Here is a 10,338-nt window from a genome sequence, read left to right on the forward strand (position 1 = left end):
AAATACCTAAGGGGCTGTATAAGGACTTTGCTTATTTAATGTGACCCTAGAGAGCAAAAATAGGATCAGTGGCTAAAAGCTTTGGGGTTATTTATACTGGTTCAATATATTTTAAAGCTAATTTCTTGTGTAGAGTATCTCACTTAATTTTGCACTCCCAGTGTCTGGATTATAGCAGGCACTCTGTACTGTTATTAGATGAATGACTAAATTTCTAACAAGAGACATTTAAAAGTAATGGGCTGCTCCAAAAGGCATTAGGTTCTCTATTACTGGAGCTAAAAGTAGAAAATAATTTATTAGAAAGAAGAGAGAATTTATGGATCAGTAAGAAAATAACCCAACTGACTTCTCAAGTCAATTGCTTTAGTAATCTACTGTAATAACAGGACATTGTTTTTCATCATAGAGAATTTTTTTTTTAATGGATACTTGTGATAGGATCCCCAGCAGGATAATCCCTGAAAGGCTATTTAAGATGTGTCCCTCAGAAGACATGTGTAATTTCTCTTAGTGTTCTCTTAGGAACACTAATGGGCTTAAAAGACATGATAATGGGGGCATCTGGGTGGCTCAGTCAGTTAAGCGTCTGATTTTGGCTAAGGACATGATCTCACAAGTTGTGAGTTTGAGCCCCATGTCGTGCTCTGTGTTGACAACTCGGGAGCCTGGAACCTGCTTTGGATTCTGTGTCTCCATCTCTCTCTCTGCCCCTCCTCTACTCTCTCTCTCAAAAATAAATAAACATTAAAAAAATAAAATAAAAGACATGATTATGGTCTTCTGTGCTCAAGGTACCTGGACTGCTTCAACAAAAAGGGGCTGCCTCTCTGCACTGAGAGAGAATAATACCTTTAAATAACACTAATTTCTGGTGGTCTAGAAATCCATTTCCTTTGACAAATATTTGTACAAATATATAATAAACTTGTTGTCTCTCCTAATCCCTCATAGGGTGGTATATCAGCCCTACACTTGATCTTTGCCAAAAGGCTGAGAAGCAATGGTACATGCAGCCCTAATCCCGCACCCCACGTCCATGGTACACAGAGAGTAAAAGCTTAAGGCTTTTTCAGGTATTTATCATTTTGTGTAACCTGTAATTACTTGATAGGTACAAACAAATGGATTCAAATTCAGGTCTTAGGACTGAGTATCTGACATTTTCTTTTACACGTATGTTTTGTTTTCTAGAGCTGCCAAGTCACCTCCTATCAGGGACACTGGACAGATATAATATTATGTATGTGTGTGTGTGTGTGTATGTGTGTGCGCGCGTGTGTACGTATATATACACACACGTATATATATACATATATATATATATGTAGTTGACTCTATTCAGCACTTAGTGAATGTTTGCCTTAAGCAAAACAGGATCTATTTCATTTGTTGAGAACAAATGACCATACTCTGATTCAGCATGTACAAAGCTGTTGGTTTATTCAGCTGCAAAGCTGGGGAAAGGCTTCCTTTTGGAGTGAATAGCAAAAACGCTTCATGAGCAAGGCACTTTTATATACACACACAGGAAAAGGAACATATTATGGTTACATAAACATCAGTATCTTTTAATATTCAGACCTCCCTACCTCTTCCCACCTCCCCCTTAAAAAAAAAAAAAGTAAACAGGTTCTTGTAACATTTCAAAAACCCAGTTTCACAGAACATCTACATAGTAACAGTTTCTGACATATTCAGTTACACTAATAGTAAGACAGGCTTCAACTCGGTAACTTTCCACTAACAGTTTTTCTACCTACTGCAGTTCCCTCCTTTTCCCTTAAGACAACTAAGCCTCAGTAGAAATACTCATTGGAATATGAACATTTTCCCTTCTCCTTAAAGTTGCTATACATGTACAGAATTTGTGATTCCATTAATGCTTCAGTGTTTTGATGCCCTATCATATATAGCACTTAATTATGGAGAATTGGAAAAAGTAACACTAAAAGAGGATATATATTTTTAACAATCTGTTTGCTGATTCCCTTTAGATGCCCAGTCAACCAGGATCACACACTAGTTTCACTCTATTGTAGGTGTGTGAAAAGATTTAATGGTCTCATGCATTTTCTTTTATGTAGGATTTCTAGGTTCTGACTCATTCAACTAAATGCAGCAAGATTCATTTACAAGGGTACATACTCTTCCTTGTTCAGCTAGAAGAAAATCTAAAGCTAATCTATGCAGAAAAACAATGATGCTAAAAAACTTTAACTTCAGACTGAATTAGGCTAAGATACTCTGTAGTAGTAAAGTTCTTTAAAGTCAGAAAAGTTTGCAATGGACATAAACAGTGCATAAATGCTGCTGGAACATTATACAGATGAAATATTTTAATTCACAAGCAGTTAACATTTAAAACATAAATGCTCGTAATCCTTTCCCTGGCTTTTTAAAATGTGATCTGCTCTTGACTAAAGTCTGAATGCCAAGATGCAGGAAACATCTTCCCTACAGAACAGGTGTCTGTTTAATCCCCAGTTACAATTATTTAGGCCTGGTGGAAGCCTGTGATATAAAGGTTTATACTGTAACTATGTAGGTACTATAATTGGTCTGAGGTAGTGTGGGCTAGGTTTGAAACTGCACTTCCTCCCCGCAAAATAGGAACCCTCAAGGGTGCCATGGGCAGGACTGTCTGTATAAAAGCTGGGAGGTAAATCCATAGCCCCACCATTTTCTTTTGTCTAAGTATCCAATTTAATTCAACTATCTCACAGAAATTAATGTTAGAAAAGAGTGTGCTGAGAGAGGTGTTACTGGGAGTAGCTAAGTTCCCACTTTCCCCATTAGCTGTTCTGAAGGTTAGGTAACAAAAGGGACAGGGGGCTCAGTGCTTCTTCCTTCCCATTAGCAATGAGATATCCAGTTAAGAGTCCATTCAGATAGGTAGAGTAAATTGGGGAGAGAACTGAGTGTGGACAACAGTCAACTTATATAATATAGTCCCTTTTAACTAATTCTCTACTGAAATTCTTGTTTTAGCCACAGGGTTTGTCAAAGGGGATGCTCACCGTGCATTTTCTGCAGCTGAGTTATGGGACTCCTGTACTTGGTAGGACATAAGGGATTGTTAGGACAGTGCATAGTTTGGTTGAGAAGGCATTAGTGTCTCAGCTGTGGGATGTGTGACTTTGTCCTTCTTTCTCAATTAGCACTAAGATAGATATCAGAACAAATGGTGGATCTTTACAGTGATGCGGTTAGAAGTTTGTTAACTGCCTTTTGGAAGTCAGTGTAGGAGTAGGTAGTGTTGATGGGTTCAGTGCAGGTTGTTTCCTTAACTGTTTTAGTTAACCAGCCACAGCAACAACCAGAAACACATGAGTTAGGGATCTGTTTTAGGTATTCAGGTATGGGAGTGGCTCTACTCAATGTTCTGCTTAACTGTTTGGTGGCAAACTGCAGTGCTCCATTTAGAGTGGCATGATCTCTAGAAAGCCGACTGGGATTTGTAAGGGGCTTTTGAAAAGGTGGGACTCCACAAGAAGCCAGTGGAGGCCATTCAGGAATTGGTTCCAGTTTGGGAACACAATGGGAGCAATGAGAGAGTCTTAGACCTATTTCTCGAAGTATATGGACTGGTGTGCTTGGATCTAAGAGTTTAGCATGATACAACCAGGAATTCGGATTTAAAGGTTTCCAAGTTGTAGAGTATTTTAAAAGGCACTTAACCTGCCAGGCAAGACTCTCAAGGGGTGTTACGTTGGGCACCACAGGGTCTTCTTCTTCCGAGGAATCCCACTCTTGACCAGAACTCTCATTTAGGTAGTTAGCATTTTCTTCCTCCTCACTTTCTGATTCTGATAAGGGGTCAGGAGAGGGATTTCTGGGACCCATTAGATTAGAACAGAAGAAGAAACCAGAAAAAGGTAACAATCTAAGCCAGCAAAATACTAAAACTATTAAATAGAAACAAAAGATGAAAAATCCTTCAACAAGATTAATTTGTGTGTCAGTCCATTATACACACACAGTATGCCTCTGGCCCATATCACTGTGCAGTTCTTCAAGATTATGTTGTATATTCTTCACTTACAAAGAAGATATCTCAGTTCTCAGGACCAGTTCAGCGTGTAAAAGTGTTAAGTCACTTACCAGTGGCACAGGTCAGAGTCTCTCCTTCAAATCCTGTCTACCCGAGAAGAGAAGGGGTCCTCATCTAGGCAAGCTGATTTCCTTAGCGTGGCCTCAACTGGTCGTGAAACTGTGAAGAGATACTTCGTGTATTCTGTTTTGTTGGCAGAGATATTATATCTACTTGGTAATGAGGAGAAGCACAGTGGTTGCCTTTGCTGTCCGCTGGTGGAACAAATTTTGTGCAGGGAGATGGTGGGATGAGTCAAGGACATCTGGTGTACTCGAATCCGATGTTTTCCATAGGTGGCAAATGCCCTTGGAAACTGGTGACTTAGTTGTTCAACTATCTGGAAAGGTAGCTTTAACCTGTGAATGAGAAGACTAGAGAAATGATATTAAAGGCTGAAAGCAACGGGTTACATTACTAACTATAGAGTATCTAAGAACAGGGACACTGACCAAGAAGGCTAACAGGGCTTTCCCATCTCTATCTCATAGTCTTAGGCAGATTTTTCTATTGGGAGAGCCTGGGGTCATTTTAATCATTTATTGGTACATATCTGGGTCAGTTTATTTTTTAGTATGCTATTCTAGCCCAGAAAATTACTTCCACAAAAGTAGTTCCCTTATGCTCCAAACTCCAGAAAGAGCTATAAAAGGTGTTTTTCCACCCCTTTAGATGTGCTTGTTGGGATTAGTTTTAGGGGAACTGTCTTGGTTACAGAGCTGTCAGACGTTAGGACTCTTGCTGGGACCCCAGAGGCTGTGGTCATATAACCATACTCTACAGATAAGAGAGAAAATGGGAGGTGTAAATCTTAATACAGTGGGAATTACAGTGAATGTAAACACGTGAAACTTAACAGTTAAAAAGACATTCAGTCTGGATTAGAAAAACAAAACAAGATTCAATAATATGCAACTAACAAAAGATACTTCAAAGCAAAAAGACACAGAAAAGTAAAAATTAAAAGAATGAAAAAAGATGTATCAGGCAACTGTGGACCAAAATAAAGTTGAGATAGCAATCTTAATGCCCATCAAAAAAGATTTCAAGCCAAAAAACATAAGGGACAAATACAGACATTAGTACCAGTAAAAAGAACAGCATAAAATTACATAGTACTCATCATAAACATATATGATCCTGAAAGCACATCCTTAAAATTTCTCAACTAACAACTCATAGAACTGAGGGGGAGATATAAGCAGGGATATAAGAAGCCTGAAAAACAGTCAAAATATTAATACACGTTAGCATTATATACTCAAAACCAAATAGAATAGATAGACTTGAGGGTGCATAACACATGAAAACTGATCATGTGTTAGGTTTAGAAGTGTAACTAGATTCCAAAGGGTCAATTTCATTCAGACTCAATTCTCTGACCAAATACAATAAAGTAGATACTAAAGGTTAGTTAAAACAAATCCTATGTTAGGAGGCTAAATACCTCATAGGTTAAGATGGACATTAAAAAGAGATTAAATATTAAAACTGAATGATATAAATCATACAAAGCAAAATTGTGGGACACAGCCAAACCAGTGCCCAAAGAAAGTTACAGCATTAGGGGCACGTTGGGTGGCTCAGTAGGATAAGCGACTGCCTGACTCTTGATTTCCGCTCAGGTCATGATCTCACAGTTGTGAAACGGAATCCCACATCAGGCTCTGCACTGGGTGTGGAGCCTGCTTGAGATTCTCTCTTCCTCTGCCACTCACCTACTTCTGTTCTCCATCTCTCCCTAAAACCCTAAAAATAGATCCCCAAAACCAAAAACCAAAAAACAAACAAACAAAAAAAAAAACAGAAAAAAAGAAAAACATATAGCTTTGAATACACTGATTAGAAAAGAGGAAGTTTAAATATCTACAAGTATTCAATTCAAAATAATGGAAAAGAGCAAGAGCAAAATAAGCAAGAAGGAAATAAAGGCAGAAATGAAACAGCATATGAGAATAGAGAAGACTGACAAAACTAAAAGATGGTTTTGTGAAAATATGAATAAGAAAAATGAAACTAGTGAAACTTATCAAAAGACTTAAAAATAAAGAGACTTAAAAATTTTTTTAAAACATGACAAATATATACTAAATGTGAAAATCTAGATGAAATGGCTGAATTCTGGAAGAAAATACTAAAACTCACAAAGAAAGAAATAGGTAACTTGAATAGAACGGATCACTAAGTGTTAAAAAAACTAAAAGGCACCAATCTCCTTTTAAAAGCAGCGGGCCCATATGGCTTTGTAAGTAAGTTCCACTAAACTTCCAAGGAAATTAATACCTGTTTAATGTAAGTTGTTTTAGAGAAAAGAAAAAAAAACCCCATAAACTGACAAACTCCTTTTATGAGGATAATAAAATATTAACTCCAAATCTAGAGATAAGCCAAGTAAAAAAGTACAGGCTCATTTCACTTATAAAAATTCCAAATATTACCTAACAAAATCTAGTAGTAGATTTTGAAAGAAAAAAAAAATGCTATCACGTGGAGCTTATCCCACGGAAAGGAAGAATACCTCAACCTCAGAAAATTTAAAAATATATGTCACCATGATAATAAAATAAAGCAAAAAAAACAAAAAGGCTGATAATTTAGTCAACTGTGTATATTCAATCTTTCTTGGTTCCTCTTAAAACATAACAAAATATTCATAACCAAACCAGGAAGAAAAGTTACTTTGTCAACTTGGTAAATGTTATTGACCAAAAACTTTTAGCAAATATTACCTGAGAAACTTTAGATATATTCCCTCTAAAAATGAAATCACTTAAGGATGGCCATGAGGACTGATACTGTCTGATAACTGATACTGTCTGATACAGTACCAAAAGTCCTACTAATCAATGTTACAAAAAAAAGAATGACAAGTGTAAGAACTGGAAGAGATGTAGCAATTTACAAACGCTATGGTCATGTAATTAAAAAAAACTAACATATAAATGATTAGAGCTAATAAAAGGGCTCAACAAAATTTCTGGATCTGAGATTAATCTATGCATATGCATTATTTATACAGTGCTTACTGTCTGCCAGGTACTATTCTAGGAATTGCAAATGTCAAATTGCAGAGTCTGGATTTGAACCCAGGCACTTTTACCTTCTACATAAGCAGAACTAAAAAAAAAAATTATATATATCTATATATCTCTCTATATATACATATAGATATATGTATAAAGTTATCCATATATTTATAGATACATCTTTCACAATGAGAAAAAATCCTAATAACACCAAACCTATCAAGGATCTAGGAACTACTTAATAATATTTGAGACCTATTCAAATAAAAGACAGAAAATGATTTAAAAATCTTGGATGGAACAAAAGAATGTTACAAAAACTTCTTCCAAATTGATTTATATAATCCCAATATGGAAAAATAAAATTCCACAGCTTGCCAAACCAACTATTTAAATAGAAGAGTAGAGGGGGCTCTTGGCCTACAAGATACTAACACATACTATGAAAGTCAGAGATTAAAACAGGGTAGAGTTATGGGATGCCTGAGTGGCTCAATCGGTTAAATGGAGGGCTTCAGCTCAGGTCATGATCTCAAGGGTTTGCAAGTTCAAGCCCCATGTCAGGCCTGTGCTGAGAGCTCAGAGCCTGGAGCCTGCTTCGGATTCTGTGTCTCCCTCTCTCTCTGCCCCTCCCCTGCTCGGGCTCTGTGTCTCTACCTCTCAAAAATAAATAGAGATTAAAAAAAAAAAAAGATAAAATAGCATGGAGTTAGTATATTGGACAAATAGTCCAATGTAACAGAACCGAGAAACACAGCCATATAAAGTTTTAGAATGCAGTACAAAATAAAATTACCACATAAATCAAGGAAGGAATGATGCATTTAGTACATAATATTGGTAAAGCTGGCCCATTACATGAAGAAAAATCAAACTGTATACCTATATAATGCCACATACAAAAAAGGATTCATGTTGGGGCGCCCAGGTGGCTTAGTCGGTTAAGCGTCCGACTTTCGCTCAGGTCATGATCTAGCGGTTCGTGGGTTCGAGCCCCGCGTCGGGCTCTGTGCTAACTGCCAGCTCAGAGCCTGGAGCCTGTTTCAGTCTGTGACTCCCTCTCTCTCTGACCCTCCCCTGCTCATGCTGTCTCTCTCTCTCCTAGAAATAAATAAAAAACATTTAAAAAAAAATTAAAAAAAAAAAAAGGATTCATGTTGGATGAAAGACAAAAATGATACTGATGAAACTATACAGTTAATAGGATATAATACCTGAATATAAACTATCATTGTGACTTGGGGCTAGGGAGACTTTTAAATAAAAAAATCATAAAAGCACAAGATCAACAAATGATGAATTCAATCACATCAAAATTATTTCTGGATTGAACTAAAGATATCAAGAACTAAGTGAACTATAGATCCACAACAAAAAGTAGCAACCTCAATGAAGAAACAGCTAAGGACAAAAATTTTCAATTTACAGAAGAGAAAATCAACAGGCCATTAGCCATATGATGAGTAAAGAGTTATCACTTTATTCTATTTGGCAGAAATTAGAAGCTAGACACAATGCCAACTGTTAGTGAGGAAACTAAAGGAATAACCCCTGTAGGAAACCAGTACTGCCGGTGATATTATAGTCTGGGGAAGTTTTTCTCAAGGGAAATCTGGCAGCAGTATTTAGTCAAACTATTTGCACGTGATCTAGCAATTCTACTCTTATGTATATAAAGATATTCTCTGTAAGGCCCACACATACTCTGAAGCTTCATCTTTGATGGTAAGGAATTAGAGGCATTCTAGGTTTCTATCATTGGAAGAGTGGATAAGCAAAAGGTGGTGAAAGCACACTAGAAGTGTACATAGCAACATGGACATACTAAAGGCATTAACTCCAAGTGAAAAAAGCAAAAAACAAATTATTGATATCCCAATTATTGGCCTTCTGTAGGAGTGATTTCCAAAATGAGTTGGTAAACATCTCTACTTTCAAATACACATTGAGTTGTGCTAATAAGGTCATAGGGTACGGCTTCATGTCAATAATATTCCTTTAAAGGACATTTCTCTGGCTTCTGTATATTCTTTTTATGTAACTTTGTTCCACAAAATGTCTGGCACATATTATAGCCTAGTAGGTTTTCTGAAAGAAAATGAGAGAATGACAAAGGTCTGCTGTAAGTAACTATACAAGCATGTTCTATCTTTATTCTAGGGAGACAAAAATTCACAAACTATATCAGGTGATTTGGTAGTATGTTGCACAAAGACAAATGAAACTTTTCTTTTTGAAGCAGGATCAACAAATGATGCTACTCAAGCAATATAAAGAAATTGTTTATATCTTCAAGAAGAAACATGAATGTAAATACTTTTAAGTTTGTATTATTACCTAGTTCAATCTGAAAACCATAAGAATATTCAAAACATACTCTAAGACTTTTTAATAATTGAGACAGGAGAAGCTGTTAGCTTTTAATTCTCCTGTCCTCTTACATTTTTACTATTTTCATTTCAACTAGATTCCATCTGCAAGATTGTTAATTGGCAATAGTTCAGTTATATGTTACTCAAAGCATTCTGTAAATTGCCCATTCCAGTTTTTTTTTTTTTTTTTTTAGCAGAAGAAAGTCTCTTTGGGGCATATGTAAATTCTAGAGTGAACCTATCATTGTTACTGCTTTACATTCCATGTGCATAACTTTCTGGCATCAAAACTGAATTAACCATACCTGTTCCGTATACTCCCATGTATAATTTACCTTTAAAGAATGACTTTGCCATGACTTCAGAACTAAATAGGCTTACTTTACAACATCTTTAGTTTTGCTATTTCTTCCACTGAACTAAGTTTACCAAGGATAGGAAGAAATTCCCAAATTTATTATTTGTTCATCTTCCCCACAAAACTAAAAGCAAAAGTCAAGAAACAGTAAGCTTTAAGGCGATGATACTACAATGTTTAATACAGCATCTTTTTTTTTTTTAGCCAGATTTATTGAGGTATGATTGATAAGTAGTATATATTTAACACGTACAATGTGATGTTTTGATATACGTACATACTGTGAAATGAATACCACAAACAAGGTAATATATCCATACCCCACTTAACCATTTTCTGGTGTGTTATGAGAACACCTGAGATCTACTCTCAGCAAACTTTAAGTATACATAATTATTAACAACAGTCACTACACTATACATTAAGTCTCCAGAAATTATTTTTTTTTTTTACAAATAGTTTATTGTCAAATTAGTTTTTTTTTTTTTT

The 10,338-nt window shown here is 36.0% G+C and overlaps 1 protein-coding gene across 3 annotated transcripts in view; it reads right to left on the minus strand.

Moving 5' to 3' along the window:
• Nucleotides 1-1,417: 1,417 nt before the first annotated feature.
• Nucleotides 1,418-10,338, minus strand: part of DCAF16 (DDB1 and CUL4 associated factor 16) — a 12,230-nt gene continuing 3,309 nt past the window's right edge. Inside the window, exons 1-2 of one of the 3 annotated variants that reach the window (XM_039218701.1) lie at nt 8,002-8,019; nt 1,418-4,452 (exon numbers count right to left, since the gene is read on the minus strand). In XM_039218701.1, coding sequence (XP_039074632.1) covers nt 3,196-3,846 — 651 coding nt within the window. In that variant the 5' untranslated portion in view covers nt 3,847-4,452; nt 8,002-8,019 and the 3' untranslated portion in view covers nt 1,418-3,195. Of the gene's footprint in view, nt 4,468-8,001; nt 8,020-10,338 lie in introns of those variants that run through there. The other 2 variants (XM_039218700.1, XM_039218699.1) reach the window with 2 other exon arrangements.

The sequence above is a fragment of the Hyaena hyaena genome, unplaced genomic scaffold (genome assembly GCF_003009895.1).
Source record: "Hyaena hyaena isolate Hyena2069 unplaced genomic scaffold, ASM300989v1 scaffold_774, whole genome shotgun sequence".
Classification (NCBI taxonomy): domain Eukaryota; kingdom Metazoa; phylum Chordata; class Mammalia; order Carnivora; family Hyaenidae; genus Hyaena; species Hyaena hyaena.